General features: G+C 48.8%; 1 protein-coding gene across 1 annotated transcript; it reads left to right on the forward strand.

Annotated features, from left to right (window-relative positions):
• Positions 1-145: 145 nt before the first annotated feature.
• On the forward strand, positions 146-9117 carry LOC123183089 (guanylate-binding protein 4). Its single transcript, XM_044595822.1, has 14 exons — positions 146-498; positions 2122-2283; positions 2985-3050; positions 3232-3375; positions 3544-3657; positions 3786-3887; positions 4523-4708; positions 5432-5521; positions 5597-5731; positions 6073-6195; positions 6316-6401; positions 7034-7646; positions 7743-7820; positions 7904-9117. The coding sequence occupies exons 1-14, from the start codon at positions 238-240 to the stop codon at positions 8951-8953; spliced, it is 3210 nt and encodes a 1069-aa protein (XP_044451757.1). The 5' UTR covers positions 146-237; the 3' UTR covers positions 8954-9117.
• Positions 9118-18058: the final 8941 nt, after the last annotated feature.

The raw sequence follows: 18058 nt of genomic DNA on the forward strand, positions 1-18058 counted from the left end.
CAAGGCCCCACCCCACCCCTAGCGAGGTCCAGCCAGCGCAACGGGCGTCGCCTCCAGCCCAAAAGCCGACCGACCGCCACGTCGCCTCCAACACCGCGTCCAACTCGAAGAAACAAACCCTCGACTCGACCCCCCACGGACGACACGCTCCATCTCCGCATTCTCCTCCCCTTTTCAAAACACAGCCAGCGCGACACAGAGAGAGACGGAAGCCCCCTGACGGCGAGCGGCGGCGCGATGCTCCAGAGGCTGGGCCTGCGCGGGAGCCCCAGCGCCGCGGCGGGCGACGCGGCGGCCGCCTCCCCCGCCTCCTCCCCCGCGGCGCCCGCCGCGGCGGGGGGCCTGGGCCGCCCGCTGCGGCTCGTCTACTGCGACGACAAGGGCAAGTTCGTCATGGACCCGGAGGCCGTCGCCGCGCTGCAGCTCGTCAAGGGCCCCGTCGGGGTCGTCTCCGTCTGCGGCCGCGCGCGCCAGGGCAAGAGCTTCGTCCTCAACCAGGTACCCTTTCCTCCTGGGCCCCTCGCGGGGGCGTTTCGATTGGCTTGGCTCGTCGGCGAATGCGCGCCTAGGGTTTCCGCGGCTCGGTAGATCCGCGCGTTCGGCTCCAGCGTGAGGACGTTCGGGAGATGCAAGAGGTGGTCTGGCGACCCCGGCCGCGGGTTAGGGTGGATTTGGGGTTCTAGGGTTTAGTTATTTGTTGGAATTGGAGCGGGATTCGGTTGGGGTTTTACCGTGGGTGAGTGAACTCACTCTGCTGGAGTGGACGATTTGGGACCCTAGTTGGAACTCAGAGTGCAGATTTCGCAGCTGGTTCGGGGTGGATAAAACGTTTAATTATGACGAATATTTGTCGTGTCAGTATGTTATAAGAGGATACAGTTTATTTGTGAGGAGGACTTCATCAGTAATATAAACCAGTTCCAACTCCTGGTGGAATAGTTGAACTACAAAAATTGGTAGGACAAACACAGTTGAGATTGAGATGCGGTGATTGGCCTCATCTTTCCAAAACCATTGCTACTGTTTGTTGTTAGGTGCCTCTAGCATGAGAGTGCTTGGAAGACTCAATGGAGAATTTAGCAACTGGAGTCGCATTTTAGGTGGTTTTTGGTTGTAGGGTTTAGGTGCCTCTAGTACACACTTGTGATTTCGTTGGTTCTACCGTGTGCTCACTTTGCTGGACCTTTGGCTTCGCTTAACACGTACAAAATTTGTAACCGGTCTGGCATTAAACCCCAAAATATCTCTTGGAATAGTGGAACTATAAAGTTGGTAGAATTGCAAACTTGATACTAACAAGACGAGAAAACTGCAAAAGTTAATTCAAACAATCATTTGAGATGGAAATACAGTGATTGACGTCATCTTGACAAAATCGTTGGTACTGCTGTTAGGTACCTCTGGCCATAACGACACGATTTTGGGTGGCAAGTTACCAGGATATATTTAAGTTTTATGTACTTCTGTTGTAGAGTACATTTATGACATGCTTGGTTGTAATGTACGATATAACTGCTAAAGTTAATTCAAACAATCATTTGAGATGGAAATACAGTGATTGACGTCATCTTGACAAAATCATTGGTACTGCTGTTAGGTGCCTCAGGCCATAACGACACGATTTTGGGTGGTAAGATACCAGGATCCAGGATCTATTTAAGTTTTATGTACTTCTGTTGCAGAGTACATGTATGGCATACTTGATTATAAGTCATAAAGGAAAGTGTGAACGATAAAACGGGAACGTTGAACCACATCGTTAAGAGACAATACATTGCTGGGTCATTGAATGCACAGTGTTTTGGATTAAAAGTATTTTGTACTTCGGAAATAGAAACTGCTAACACATGAATAGAGGCTGACATCTCATAGCGTGATGTGTAGTATGTACCGAACAAAAATATAACCAGTTACTTCTATCAGCTCCATCAGATGAACCTCACATTCAAATCCTTATTCTATTAATCCATCAGACTGTGTCAGAAGGTTTTTTCTTGCATGGATGGATGGATGTACTTGAACCTTTGTGTTTGTTTTGCTAAATAATACTCCCTTGCTGCATGCTTTTCAACCTCGCTCTCCATTTCATCATCAGAAGATAATGATTATCTACGTATGCAGCTTCTAGGGCGAAGCAGTGGTTTTCAAGTTGCATCGACACATAAACCTTGCACCAAGGGACTTTGGATGTGGAGTGCACCTTTGAAGAGGACTGGTCTTGATGGAACTGAATACAATCTTGTATTGTTGGACACTGAAGGCATTGATGCTTATGACCAAACGGTATGTTGTGTAACTTTACTTTGAAACTGACAATGTCATGGTCTGCTAAATGATCCTGGAGAATGTCTTTATTTATTTGGGATCACATTTATTTGAGTGGCTAGTTGAATTTTGATGTTGAGATGGTCAAAAGATTTTCTACTAACAATATTTATGGGTTTTCCTTCAATGCCACGGTTATGACTATGACTTGTTGGGACATACAGATTTCTCATGTCAATTTTGTTAATTCTATTTTTGTCCATGCAAATACAGTCTCTGCAAATTTCGTGTGGTGTTTTTTTTTTAAACTTAGCAGGTGATGTGCAGTTAGTAGTTTTTTCCCCATCAGTATAAACAGAAGCTATATTTTTAAAGCGTGATGGTCATTTCTGTTGACATTCTTACCACGTTTAGATTCAGTATACCTTATTCTGGAGTGTTTTCTCTCTCCAACTATTCCTAGTGAGATGTTCACAACTGTGTTAGGACATCAACCTTCTCTCTGCTAGTTGGCTATTTGTTCAAAGATAGGTTGCTAACTAAATAGTTTTCTGTATTCCGTTTACACAATTTCATGTTTTCTAATTGTAATTTTGAGCAATGTTTGTTGTCTTTTTTTGCTTCTGGTGATTTTTTTTATGGTTGCTTATGTGCATTAGGATATAATTTTCTATCTGCTTTCTATTCTATTGTCTTATTACTCTTTCCCTTTTTGACAGGGCACCTACAGTATCCAAATATTTTCGTTGGCTGTTCTGTTATCAAGCATGTTCATATACAACCAGGTATATTTCTGAGCGAGTGACTAAGGTTTCTGCTATCTATTTTTTTCGAGGGCATGCTACAGTGATATTGCAGAAGCTTGTGTAGTCCCTGGTCATATACGAGGAGCTGATCAGTAAGCTTGCTTGTTTCCCCCCTTTCATACTCTAATCTATTTTCTTGAAACCTTGTTGCTTCTTCCAGATGGGAGGGATAGATGAAGCCTCAATTGACCGCCTTTCACTAGTCACAGAAATGACAAAGCACATACGGGTTAGGGCCTCAGGTGGAAGGTCCAGTGCCTCTGAACTTGGGCACTTCTCACCTGTCTTTGTTTGGCTGTTGAGGGTAAGATATTGTCTTTATTTTGTCCTAATAAAGTCTATTTGCACTAAATATGATGGTTTTGTAATTGTACACACATGTTCTATCAAACATCTCCGGTGTTTAACCATACCTGCATTTCCTTTCGTAAATCTTTGAAAATCACTGGCTTGTTGATTTTGGTACCAACAGGACTTCTACTTGGATCTGTCTGAAGACAACAGAAAAATTACACCAAGAGATTACCTTGAACTAGCTCTAAGGCCTGTTCAAAGTGGCGGAAGAGATGTATCTTCTAAGAACGCGGTATGGTGGCAGGACTTCCTTCTAATGCATGTCTGCTTAAGTAAATTTGCATACATACTGTTGTGATTTATCTTTTTGTAACATATCTTAAAGATACTGATGCATCTTTTTCTCAACATATCTGAAAGATACGGGAGTCAATCCGCGCTCTTTTTCCAGACAGGGAATGCTTTACACTTGTGCGACCTGTGAACAATGAGAAAGATCTCCAGCGCCTTGATCAACTTCCTGTAAGTATTATTCCTGTCAACTGCAATGGATAACCTACCATAGTACCATTTTATAGCAATGTCCGCAAGAAGCAGACCATGTATCATTACCATTCGGGTAGAATCTTATTTTTGCAAAGCTTTTCTTATTAGCTTATATATAATGCCTAGTGTAAGACTAGGAGAGTTATCCATGCAGTTCATTGTTAGACAATGAATGCTTTTTTTGCTTAAGAGTAGAAGTTGTTACAGGAAAATTCTCTGAAGATTGTATGTACTTGGTTTAGCAAGATATGGTGCAAATGAATGTTTTGCGTGTTCCCTTATAGAGTTTTGCACATTATAATTTTATACGTTTTCGTTATGGTCTTATTTGCTTAAGTGTTTGTTCTTGATAAATGCTCTTTATTTTCCTGAAAGAAAGCAGTTGCATTCTACTGCACATATTTATATATATTTGCTCACAACTGTACAAATGAAAAGCCATAGCTAAATCTAAGCTAATCTAGGCTAAGTTAGAAGTACAGGGCAACAAAGTTACCTAAAATTTGTACCCACAGCTGGATGCCTAAAAGCCAGTTTTTTTGTTCTTGGCGAATGCTTTCATTTCTGTACTATCTTTTTTTTTGTCTGCTTAGTTTGTCTCTTGTTTGCAGATGAATACATTTCGTCCAGAGTTTACATCTGGCCTGGATGCTTTCACAAAATTTGTGTTTGATCGCACAAGACCTAAACAACTTGGAGCTAGTACCATGACAGGCCCCATCCTTGCTGGGTTGACACAATCATTTCTTGATGCGATTAATACTGGTGCAGTCCCGACAATATCTTCTTCATGGCAGGTATGCCCAAATTGATGACGGCATTGTGATTCATGTCTTATGTTGTTCTTATGTATAAATCGCACAACCAACTGTTGGTATCGCTTGCAATTTAATTACGACAATGCTATTGAAAAACATACCTGTTCTGCAGTATATTCATTTAAATTGCTTTCTACCTTTTTAGCCCATTCCGATCCATAAGCATTTAAAGAGTTTAAACTGTTGTAGAGCTCATTTGCAGCAGGTAATATTTGGAGGAAATGGTGCGTGCTTTATATCCGCTAGATTTTTATGTCATTATAAATATCCCTTGGTGATTATGATGTTATGGATGACATGCTGTGAATTTATCACTCAACTTGCATAATTGCTTAGTGGAGTAAGAAGGTAAGATATGAACAGTTCAGAGAACTGACTAAAGTATATTGAGGCAACGGATGAAAGGACTTTATGAATATTTTTGAGAAATGACACACGTAGTGATATGAGGTGACAAAAAATGGTCTGGTGAGCAACTACAGTTATTCGTTAGGACTTTATGAACATTTTAGAGAAATTATACATGTAGTGATATGAGGTGACAAAAAAATGATCTGGTGACCAACTGCAGTCATTTGTTTTATTGAGGGGTGGGGGGCCACCGATTCACTGCTCTTTTGTTACTGTCTCTACTGTTCTATCACGATTTTGATATCTGATTTCTGTTGAGGAGGAGCTGTCTCATAGTTTTTTGTTATGCAGAGTGTGGAGGAAGCCGAATGTCGTAGGGCATATGATTCTGCTGTGGATACTTACAATTCTTCTTTTGACTGCAAAAAACCAGCAGAAGAGGTAGGCATTGCTAATAAGCAAGATGCATTTCTCCTTCCACTTTTTTGGGAGGTTCTGATAGGTTGGTTTTGGCAGGATGCTTTGCAAGAAGCACATGAACGTGCAATGAACAAGGCCATTAGTGTTTTTAATGCCTCTGCTTTTGGTGCTGGGTCAGCTCGTTCTAAATTTGAAAAGCTTCTTCAGACTACTCTAAGGAAGAGATTTGAGGTGACTGCTGCTCCTCATCTACTACTTCAGTTGACCATGCCTGCTATTACTTGTCTTTCTCATTAATGTTCCATCAATCCATAGGTGCTTGCTGTTAAAGTACTCCATGTGATTCATAATATAAGTGGTTTTAGAATTTCTACCATTCATAGAGTTTTAGGCTTGATCATTGATGTAAAAAGAATTACCAATGTGAAGAATTTCATAATATATGATTTTTTTGTTTGTTTGATGAAGTTATGGCCTAAGTGTCATTTCATAATGTATGCACTACTTGTATTGTGAATCAGAGGGAGTACATCAGTACCAAAGTGTGCTAAATGATAATGCTATGAATGCAGGATTTTAAAAGGAATGCTTTTCTGGAGGCCGACTTGCAATGTTCAAATAAAATACAGAGCATGGAGTCAAAAGTGCGGGCAGCATGTAACCGTCCTGATTCAAAGTTGGATGATGTAGTCAGGGTAAGACTATTTTAAGCTTTTCTCTGAGATGCAACACTGCAAACCGTTGGAATGCTGTATTCATTTTATTTTAGCTTAAAGTTCAATAATACTAACACAATTATGTTTGATATAATGCAGATCCTCGATGGCCTCCTCATGGAGTATGAGGCGACTTCTTATGGGCCGAAGAAATGGACAAAGCTCGTTACATTTCTGCATCAGTGGTAAGCACCTCATCATTTTTCGTAATGTTTTCATTTTGGGACATGATATATCGTAATTTGTACTTTGAATTTGATAATATAACTTTGAAGCTACGCGGTTCAAGTTGGCTGCATGTAGGGATACAAGCGGCGCACGCTTTTGCCTGTTTCCTATTCAAACCGCTCAAATCAGTTATAGCTCGTATTTGCTGGGTTAGTTTACATTGTACTCCCTCCGTCCCAAAATTCTTGTCTTAGATTTGTCTAAATACGGATGTATCAAGTCACATTTTAGTATTAGATACATCCGTATCTAGACAAATCTAAGACAAGAATTTTGGGACGGAGGGAGTACTATCTACTCCCTCCGTCCGGAAATACTTGTCCTAGAAATGGATAAAATGGATGTATCTATAATTAAAATAAGTCTAGATACATCCATTTGTAGGACAAGTATTTTCGGACGGAGGGAGTACTTGATTAGGCGTGGGCTTAGTGGACGCTCTGCTTGCAACCTTAGCTGTATGATATACTTTCAGGAACCAAATCTATCCTTTGTTACCATCTTTACATTATCTGTTTTGCTGAACATCTTAAACATCTTTGCTTGTGTATTCACTTAAATTTCATCATATGCCGATGAATTGCTGCAGTTTGGCGGGCCCAATGCTAGACCTTTTCAGAAAACAATTGGAGCATATAGATGCTGAAAGGAATGCCCTGAGACTGAAATGCAGTTCAAGCGATGATAAGGTATCATTGCTCAGGAAGCAACTAGAGGCAAGTGAGGGGCACAGAGCTGAGTATTTAAGGCGCTATGAGGAAACTATCAATGATAAGCAGAAAATGTCAAAGGATTACTCTGTTCGAATAGCTGAACTTCAAAACAAGGTTAGCAAGTTGGATGAACGCTGTCAGAGCTTGTCTTCTGCTCTTGAACAAGCAAAACGAGAATGTGCTGATTGGAAGAGCAAATACGATCACTGCATTTCACAGCAGAAGGCAGATGAAAGCAAGTTAAAATCCCTGATTGCTTCTCTGGAATCTCGGGTAAGCATCAGTGAGGGCAGATTATCTGCTGTACGAGAGCAGGCTGAATCTGCTCAAGAGGAAGCTTCTGAGTGGAAACGTAAATATGAATATGCTGCCAATGAGGCCAAAACAGCTCTTGAGAGAGCAGCTTCAGCACAGGAACGCACAAATAAGAAAGTGCAAGAAAGGGAAGATGCTTTGAGGGCAGAACTTGCTACCCAGCTGCACGAGAAGGTAAACCTTTCTCTTGCACTCGACATTTTACCTTCTGAATTTTTAGTTGCGTGTGTTCGTGGTTGTTTACTTTTTAGTTCCTCGTTCTGTCAACAGGAAGAACTGATAGCTACATTGAATGCAAAAATCAACCAAACTGAAGTTCACAAGACAAGTTTGATGTCGAGGCTTGAGGTACCCCCACTCCACCTCCCTCCCTCCCTCCTTTCCCGCCCTCAAATGCTATGTAGCATGTAATGTCTCATGACCAAATGCAGGTTACTGAAGCAAAGTTGAAGAACCACGAGTCAGATTCAGTGGCTCTGAAGGGAGAAATCAGATCATTGACTGATAACTTGGAGTCTATTAAAACTGAAGCTCAGTCCCGTGAGAAGGAAGTGAGGATCCTGGAACAAGAAAAGAACCATCTTCAGGAGAAGTTCCTATCTGAGTGCAAAAAGTTTGATGAGGCCGACATGAGGTGCAAGGATGCTGAAAGGGAGGCTAAACGAGCAGTCGAGTTGGCTGATTTAGCTCGTGTAGAAGCTGCTGCTGCTCAGAGAGACAAGGGTGAAGCTCAGCGACTAGCAATGGAGAGACTCACTTTGATAGAAAGAATGGAGCGACAGGTTGAAACTCTAGAGCGCGAGAAAAGTAAGATGGTGGAAGAAATGGAGCGGCTTCATCAGTCTGAGTTGGATGCTCTATCCAAGGTCAGGATGCTTGACGAGAGGGTTGATGAGAGGGAAAAGCAGATTGGGGAGATGTTGGAACAGAACAACCAGCAGAGATCCAACACGGTCCAAGTGCTTGAGAGTCTGCTGGCAACAGAGCGTGAAGCTTGCGCTGAAGCCAATAAGAGAGCCGAGGCCCTGTCACTGCAGCTGCAGTCAACCCAAGGCAAGCTGGACATGCTCCAGCAGGAGCTCACCTCTGTTCGGCTCAACGAAACTGCACTTGACAGCAAGGTGAAGGCCTCCTACTCTAGGCGCACGAGGGGCGAAGCCACCGAGTCCGTCCATTACATGGACGTCGACGACGACGACACCGGGAGGCGAAGGAAAAGGTCGAAGAGCACAACGAGCCCGTTCAAGAACAATCACACGGAGGATGGCGGATCCGTGTTCTTCGGAGAGGACACGAACAACGGGAGCCAGCAGCTGGAGGGGACGGAGACCGAGACCGAGGACTACACCAAGTTCACGGTGCTGAAGCTGAAGCAGGAGCTGACCAAGCAGGGGTTCGGCGCCCAGCTGCTGCAGCTGAAGAACCCCAACAAGAAGGACATCGTCGCCTTGTATGAGAAGCACGTCGTTGGCGGCGCTTGACTGCCTCTTCCTCAACAATATGTAACACAGCGTTTTAACTCCTCGTGTGCTAATTCTAGATTTCGTGCAGCGTTGTGTGCTGGTGACACGTTTTAGGTCAGATTGTAAAACAGCATATGTATAACTTGGCGTGGGACTTGTTGGTTTGTGGACTTTGTTGTTCAGGACTGTGTGCGCTTTGCTTTCTTCACTTGCACAGAAACTTTCCCGAGCCTTGTTTCAGCAATGCATCTCCCCGTTATCCAATTGTATCTTGAGATTGATCTGGTGATCATAGAAGTCACAGGGCTGAGCATGCGACAACCTCTGATGGATAAGTCTATGTACTAAGGTCTTTATGGGGTTGCAGCACATGGTCCTTGTGGCAGTTAGGATAGAATCCCTGACCATCAAGGACTGGCAGTTAGGATAGCATCTTAGACTGGCATTTTAGCAGCATCTTAGACTAGCATCTTAGCATATGCTTGGCTGGCTGGCAGCCTATAAGTATGTATCCCCAACCCCTCAGGTTGGCATGGCATTTGTGTGAGAAATAAACCAACGAAAATTGTCCCAACTCTCCTAGTGTCATCCATAACTATGAAATGCTCAGGCTGAAAGGTCTAACAAGTGGTATCAGAGCCAGGTTATCTTGTATCCTGAGCATTTCCTGCTTACCTCCCTCACCGGGAGCTGAGCAGCCCAAGTCGGTAGCAGCAGCTGCTTCGTCTGCCTCCGGTTACCTCCCTCCCTCTGGACTGTCGAGCAGCAGCTCGGCAACAACAACCTCCTCTTCACGCAACAGCCCCCCTGCAGCGAGCCATATCTGCAGGTCGCTCTCAGCATGCGGCGCCGGCAGGAGGCCGAGCGCGCCGTGGCAGAGGAGCGTGAGCGAGCGGCCGTAGCAGCAGCAGCTGCGGCGGCAAGGGTGTCGAGGCTGGCTGCAGCGGAGCTGGCAGCAGCCAGAGCGGAGGTAGAAGCAGCCAGGGCGGAGGTAGAAGCAGCAGCAGCAGCAGAAGCAGCCCGTGAGGCTATGGCGGATGCGAAGGCACTCCGCGGCGGCCCCGACAGCTCCAGCAGCTCCGCGCCTGCGGACGACGGCGCCGACGCAGATCGCGCCAAAGTGGCGCAGGAGCGGACGACGCAATGGCAGCCGAGCACGCCCGTGCTCCAGGTGGAGGCGCGCACCGCGATGGCGGCTGCAACGACCAGGACCGCGGCCTCTACGAGGTCCGGACTATGGTCAGGGATGTTGGTCCCAGTGTTGGGTGGCCTACCCTCACTAAAACCAACTATGTCGAGTGGGCCGGGATCATGAAGGTCAGGCTCCAGGTGCGGCGCATGTGGGAGGCAGTCCAGGACAGCAACGTCGACCACCTAGAGGATCGACGGGCGCTGGACGCCCTTATCGCCGCAGTCCCGCCCGAGATGCAGTTCTCGCTTTCCAACAAGCGGACTGCCAAGGAGGCTTGGGACGCCATCGCCGCAGCACGCATCGGCAGCGACCGTGCTCGCAAGTCCACCCTGCAGGCACTTCATAAGGAGTGGGAGAACCTGGGCTTCAAGCCAGGTGAGGACGTTGATGACTTTGCTCTCCGTCTCAACACTCTGCTGCAGAAGATGGTGAAGTTTGGCGATGCCACCTACACCGAGGAGAGAGCTGTCGAGAAGCTTTTTCGGTGCATTCCCGAGGAGTACAAGCAGATGGCTCGCTCGATCGAGTCGTTGCTGGACCTCTCCACGATGACGATCGAGGAGGCGATAGGCCGTCTCAAGGTCGTCGACACCGACGAGCCACAGCCTCCCTCGGGGCCCATCACCACCGGTGGGAAGCTGCTCCTAACTCGGGAGCAGTGGGATCCCAGCCTTGGTGACAGGAAGAAGGGGGAGCCTTCTTCCACGACGGGCGGCCGCAAGCGTGGCAAGCAGCGCAAGGCGCGAAGAGGCCCCCCGGGCAAGGCACAAGGACGTGCCGAAGGTGACGCCCGCGGAGGCGCCAAGGACGGCGCCGCTGGCAAGCCCAAGCCGGCACAGGATAACAGTTGTCACAACTGTGGCCGGCTTGGCCATTGGGCCAATGAGTGTCGACAACCACGACAAGGCCAGGCTCACGTCGCACAGGCGAAGGAGGAGGAGACGGCTCTGTTCATGGCGCATGCAAGCATCGAGCTATCTTCAGCGACACCAGTCGCAAAGGCTCCCCTCCACCTCGACAAGCCAAAAGCACACGCTCTTCTCAGCGATGGCTCCGGGAAGGACAAGACTGAGGGGTGGTGCCTCGATACTGGCGCCACCCACCACATGACCGGTCGAAGGGAGTTCTTCGCCGAGCTCGACTCCGACGCGCGAGGCTCCGTCAAGTTTGGGGATGCCTCCGCTGTGGAAATTAAGGGCGTCGGCTCCGTCATCTTCACCACCAAGACGGGAGAGCACCGGCTGCTCACCGATGTCTACTACATCCCCGCGCTAAGGAACTCCATCATCAGCTTGGGACAACTGGATGAGAACGCCTCACGCGTGCTGATTGAGCATGGGGTCCTACGCATCTGGGATCGCCAGGGTCGCCTTCTCGCCAAGGTACCCAGAGGTGGAAATTGACTTTACGTCCTTGATGTGCAGGTGGCACAACCGGTATGTCTCGATGTCCGTCGGGACGACGAGGCGTGGCAATGGCATGAGTGCTTTGGGCACCTTCATTTTGAGGCCCTGAAGCGTCTAAGTGCCAAGGAGATGGTGCGAGGCCTGCCATGCCTCGACCATGTGGAGCAGTTCTGCGACATCTGCGTGATGACGAAGCAGAGACGACTCCCCTTTCCCCAACAGGCGAGTTTTCGGGCCAAGGAGAGGCTGGAGCTCGTGCACGGAGACCTGTGCGGCCCGGTGACGCCAGCCACACCAGGAGGTCGACGCTACTTCCTGCTGCTCGTCGACGATCTCTCCCGTTACATGTGGGTGATAATCCTCGGCAGTAAGGGAGAGGCGGCGGACGCCATCAGGCGCGCGCAGGTTGGTGTGGAGGCGGAGAGCGGCCGCAAATTGCGCGTGTTGCGCACTGACAACGGCGGCGAATTCACGGCGACTGAATTCGCGTCGTACTGCGCTGATGAGGGCATCCAGCGCCACTACTCCGCGCCGTACAGCCCGCAGCAAAACGGCGTCGTCGAGCGGCGCAACCAGACGGTTGTGGGGATGGCTCGGGCTCTCCTCAAGCAGAGAGGGATGCCGACTGTCTTCTGGGGAGAGGCGGTGCTAACAGCCGTCTACATCCTCAACCGCTCGCCTACCAAGGCACTCGACGACAGGACACCGTACGAGGCCTGGCATGGGCGGAAGCCGGCGGTCTCCCACTTGCGGGTCTTTGGCTGCCTCGCGTTCGCCAAGGAGCTCGGCCACATCGGCAAGCTCGACGACAGGAGCACTCCAGGAGTCTTCATCGGCTACGCGGAGGGCTCAAAGGCCTACCGCATCCTCGACCCAAAGACACGGCGTGTGCGCACGGCGCGAGACGTCGTGTTCAACGAAGGGCAAGGGTGGCAATGGGACAAGGCGGTGGACGACGGCTCGACGCCGACGTATGACGACTTCATTGTCGAGTACGCCCACTTCAAGGAAGCCGGGGGAGCAACCAGCTCCTCTTCGCCGGGCATGCCTACCCCGGCCCCCAAAACCACATCGACTCCGGTGCCTGCTACGCCGACGGCACCACAACCGGCGAGGCCGCACACTCCAGCCCCGGCAGTCACCACCCTGGGCTCATCTTCATCAGCACCAGCTCACACAGAGCACAACCCGATGAAGTTCGCTTCTCCGCTCACTCACGACGAGGAGCGGATCGACGCGTATTATGGCGGCGAACCGCTGCGGTATCGTACGATGGAAGATCTACTCGGCGACCAGCCGGTGCCGGGACTGGTGCCACGTGACCTGAAGGCGCAGCTACAACTCGCGTGTGAAGACGGCGAACCACGGTCTTTTGCAGAGGCCGAGAGAGACGTGGCATGGCGCGCCGCGATGCAGTTGGAGATGGATGCGGTCGAGCAAAACCGCACCTGGGAGCTCGCTGACCTCCCTCGTGGTCACCGCGCAATCACCCTTAAGTGGGTGTTCAAGCTGAAGAGGGATGGAGCCGGCGCCATCATCAAGCACAAGGCTCGCTTGGTGGCCCGAGGCTTCTTGCAGCAGGAAGGAGTCGACTTCGACGACGCCTTCGCTCCCGTGGCACGGATGGAGTCCGTGCAACTTCTCCTCGCGCTGGCTGCCCAGGAGGGTTGGCATGTCCATCATATGGATGTCAAGTCGGCATTCCTCAACGGCGACTTGAAGGAGGAAGTCTACGTGCATCAGCCACCGGGATTTGCGATCCCTGGCTAGGAGGGCAAGGTACTCCGCCTGCGCAAGGCTCTCTATGGCCTACGGCAGGCACCTAGGGCGTGGAACGCCAAGCTGGACTCCACGCTAAAGAAGATGGGATTTGAGCAAAGCCCGCATGAGGCGGCCGTCTACCGACGGGGCAGTGGAGGAAACGCCCTGCTGGTGGGCGTCTATGTTGACGACTTGGTGATTACCGGCACCAAAGATGCAGAGGTGGCAGCGTTCAAGGAAGACATGAAGGCCACCTTCCACATGAGTGATCTGGGGCTCCTCTCCTTCTATCTTGGGATTGAGGTGCACCAGGATCACTCCGGGATCGCGCTTCGACAGTCCGCCTACGCCAAGCGCATCATTGAGCTAGCTGGGCTCACCGACTGTCACCCAGCTCTCACTCCGATGGAGGAGAGGCTGATACTGAGCCGTGACAGCAAGGCGGAGGAAGTGGATGCTACGCAGTACCGACGCCTTGTGGGGAGCCTTCGCTACCTCGCCCACACACGGCCGGACTTGGCATTCTCTGTCGGCTATGTCAGTCGGTTCATGGAGCGACCGACGACGGAGCACCAGCAGGCAGTGAAGAGGATCGTCCGCTACGTAGCAGGGACCCTCGACCACGGTCTCCACTACCCTAGGTGTCCGGGGGCGGCACACTTCGTCGGATACAGCGACAGCGACCACGCCGGCGACATCGACACCAGCAAGAGCACGAGCGGGATCCTCTTCTTCCTCGGCAAGTGTCTCGTGAGCTGGCAATCAGTCAAGCAGCAGGTGGTGGCCCTGTCCAGCTGTGAGGCTGAGTACATAGCGGCCTCCACCACCTGCACTCAGGCGCTCTGGCTCGCTCGACTGCTTGGTGATCTCCTCGTCCGAGACACCAGAACGGTGCAGCTCCTGATGGACAGCAAGTCCGCCCTGGCCCTGGCAAAGAACCCCGTTTTCCACGAACGGAGCAAGCACATCCGACTGAGGTACCACTTCATCCACAGCTATGTGGAAGAAGGGAGCATCGAGGCGAGCTACATCAACACCACGGACCAGCTCGCAGACCTGCTCACCAAGCCTCTTGGGAGGATCAAGTTCCTCGAACTCTGCTCCAGGATCGGGATGATTCAACCCTCCCACAAAACGACGTACAAGACTTAGGGGGAGAATGATGGATAAGTCTATGTACTAAGGTCTTTGTGGAGCTGCAGCACATGGTCCTTTGGCTGCAGCACATGGTCCTTGTGGCAGTTAGGATAGAACCCCTGACCATCAAGGACTGACAGTTAGGATAGCATCTTAGACTGGCATCTTAGCAGCATCTTAGACTAGCATCTTAGCATATGCTTGGCTGGCTAGCAGCCTATAAGTATGTATCCCCAACGCCTCAGGTTGGCATGGCATTTGTGTGAGAAATAAACCAACGAAAATTGTCCCAACTCTCCTAGTGTCATCCACAACTATGAAATACTCAGGCTGAAAGGTCTAACTACCTCTGCTCACATCGTTGAGCCCAGCCATCAGTTCTCGCAGCGTCGAGGACTGCGCGCTTCGCTTTCTCCATTTGCTTCTCTCTGCCCTGCAGTTCCAAAGGCTTTTGTGGATGCAGATTTGAACCCTTTCCAGGTAGGGAAACGATGCTACCATTGGACTTGGAGTGTGGTTGAAGTTATCTTCTTCAGCTAACTCTATTTTCTTCAGGTTTTCTTTGCGAGTGTGAGTTCTATGTTGTAGGCTCAAGGCTTTGGTATGGATCGGAGTCTCTTTTCTCGCAGATTGCAAGATTCTTGCATATGCAGCTGAAAAGCTAGGGACCCACTATCCAAGCCCGGCCACTGGAGTATCAGGCGGTTTCTAGCAAACTGCTTCCATGCGGCTTCTTCTCTGAAATCCTACAAAGTCTCCCACATTCCTAAAATCTGGAACTTGGTAGCTCACTCCCTTGCTTTAGCAAGAGCTTTCAAGCATTGCTCTTCCTCCTACTGTCAGTAAAGGTCTATGTATCTTTCAAATTTTATTTTTTAAAAAGCCTCTATGTAAAACTAAAATATAGTTATTGAAGTGTCTTCCCTAAGGATCGGAGAGGCTGCTGTCTGTACACTGTCCTGGAAAGACGAGTCTCGCGAGCTCGTCGAGCCTGAATTCCTTGTGAAGTTCGTGAGCTGAGCTGGAGCTCTCCATTTGGCTCATGGGCGTGGGGCGTCTCGAGCTCGGCGTTTGCAATGGAATTCTTCCTTTCCTTAGACTGATCACCAGGTACATAAAATCGTATTCATTGTGGTTTGACGTGTGCATGGCAGTATATCTTGCCGTGTAAGCATTCATAACATGGCCGGCAGTAGCCTCGGCAGCGCTCGCTCTTGCCGGCCGCGTCCGCTTCTTCCTCCGTGGACAACAGCTCATGCATCAAGCTCGCGCCCGTGCCATCTGCGGTTGCCGCCGGCAGTTGAGTTGACGACGTCCACTATTAGAGCTACTAATCACCATTAGTTTTTTTTTCGGGGAATATCAGAGAGCTTTATTCAACGAATGCATTCGCCGAGCAGTTAGCCAAGAGGTTGCTGATCAGGAAGCTAGGGATAGAGTCTAACCAGCTATCGGTCACATTAAGCGTATTAAGCGTACATGCACGCTTAGCACAGAGATGTGCAGGACCATTTGAATACTAAAAGAAGTAAAACTAAGAGCTAGCTCTCCAATTTCTGTTAGAATTGGTGCAGCCACTGAACGATCAGTGTAGCGAGAATTCCAGAGGTTAACTGCCTCTAGACAGTCGGTTAGTTAGTCCTGTTCGGCTCATGGTGGCACGTACTTGTTGTATGTACTGTGCGTGCATGCTTTTGTACATCTGGTACATACATTGTATCCGATTGCATCCCACAAAGCTTTGCCTTCTAGATTACCCTGAAAGGAAAAGAATTGTGCGCCTCGCCAGTGGTCCTCCGAGCTTGAGTACGAGGCACCACCGTACTGGTCGCACAGCGACAGCGAGGTGCGTCGGTTGGCAGGTTGCGTGTGCACCCCGGCGCGGCCGCCGGCGTATGCGCAGCAGGAGCGCGACGGCCCAGACGACCGGAAGGATCACACGAAACCTGGCTGCATGTGCTGGGCCGGAGCGGCAGCTAGGTTCCACGACGCGGTCCGTCCGATCAAATGGATGCCTTTCGAGCTTGGCGCCTGTATAAGAATAAGACGCTGCTGGCCTCGTGCAAGCTGCACGGCAACCTGGAGACGAGGAGCTTACAGAGTTGGAACAATGGGAGTCGGCGGGCTACGTGCTCATGTCAAGCATCGAGGAGAAGCACCCCGAGTGGCACGGACATTGCATGGCTCGTGCTCGGAGGGTGGACGAGGCCAGGTGCAGGTCACGGATGAGGTGCAACCTTTGCCACGTACCAAAACCACGTATAATAAGGCTGGTCATAGTGGGAGTAACTTAACTAATAACATAACACACTCGAGAGAAATTTGCTTATATGACGTGTCGTTAATGAGGAGAGAGGAATGTGTGCCCCGGGTAGAAACGCTCAACTATTGCAACTTCCCAAAATCTTTAAAAATAGTGTAGCCTGTATACATTTGCTCTTTTGCGGTTCTTTCACCTCGTACGGCTTCGTCTTGCCCGCAGCGACCATGCTGCCTCGTCGATGTGCATGTGGATGATGAAGGAAAAGGTACACTAGCTATAGCTTACCGCTGCTATTAGGAGCTACAAGAAAAGCTCGAGGCTCGTGAGCTGCCCGAGATCGATTCGTATTTTAGCTCGACTCGAGATCGACTCGAGAAGAAATAAGCTGGGTATGAGCACTTTATGTAGCTCGATCGAGAAACGAGCTGATCTTGAGCCAGCACTGGCTCGCTCGATTTTAGCTCAACAGCTCGATATCATAAAAGTATATTAAATAATCATGTCTATTACAAAAAAATAGGATCATCCATTGCCATATATGTTATGTGCATTTTTTTTCTTCATTTCACTTACTAGCAAACTTGGAAATTAAGCATCGAGAAAGATTAGCCTCAATATGACACGTGCCAACCATGTGTTCAATGTCTTGTTATTTTAAGTTTGAGAGCAAACGCACCTTAATTCTTCTATCCATGATCTCTTGTTATTAAATACCAGTCTTCCGTTGCGAAAGAATAAGTCAAAATATATAGCGATTTTTTTTCCTGTTATGGCCATCTTACTTCAAAATTTGCCTTAAAATAATTTTAAAAATCATCTTTATATAGCTCGACCTTGAGCTTTGAAACTAGTTCAAAATCGACTCGTGATCATTACGAGCTAAGAATGAGCCACTTTATATAGCTCGACCTTGAGCTTTGTACATTTTGAGCTCGCTCAAATTTTAGTATGAGTTAAGCCGGGCCTACATCAACTTGCTCGAACTTGACTCGTTTGCAGCCCTAGCTGCTATCTAGCGCTGGTTGTAAGTAAGAGGGAGGTAGTCCTTTCATATCAATCAAAATAAAAGACCTTTTTTGACACTGTCATACTGTCAAAAAACATCTTATATTTTGATGCAGAGGGATTACTAATTAAGCTAAGCTACGCATGTATATGTGTTGTTTTCCCTTGCAAAAGTCTAAGCAGGTGGCTGCTGATTTGTATGAGTTGTGTTATATGAACATGTATACATGTGGATGTTCTTTTCCCTGCCAAAAGGACCGGGTTCCAGTATCAACAATAGCGGAACAGAAAATACAAAATCAAGTGCTAACATCCATGTGCAACCTTTGATAAGAAACTACTATGGGGGCCATTGCCCC

This window comes from Triticum aestivum, chromosome 1D (assembly GCF_018294505.1).
Source record: "Triticum aestivum cultivar Chinese Spring chromosome 1D, IWGSC CS RefSeq v2.1, whole genome shotgun sequence".
In the NCBI taxonomy this organism is placed as follows: Eukaryota; Viridiplantae; Streptophyta; class Magnoliopsida; order Poales; family Poaceae; genus Triticum; species Triticum aestivum.

Coding starts and splice junctions, on each gene's coding strand:
- LOC123183089 (XM_044595822.1), top strand. CDS start 238: ATGCTCCAGAGGCTGGGCCTGCGCGGGAGCCCCAGCGCCGCGGCGGGC. Junction 499..2,121: donor AGAGCTTCGTCCTCAACCAG/GTACCCTTTCCT, acceptor CTACGTATGCAG/CTTCTAGGGCGAAGCAGTGG. Junction 2,284..2,984: donor TTGATGCTTATGACCAAACG/GTATGTTGTGTA, acceptor CCTTTTTGACAG/GGCACCTACAGTATCCAAAT.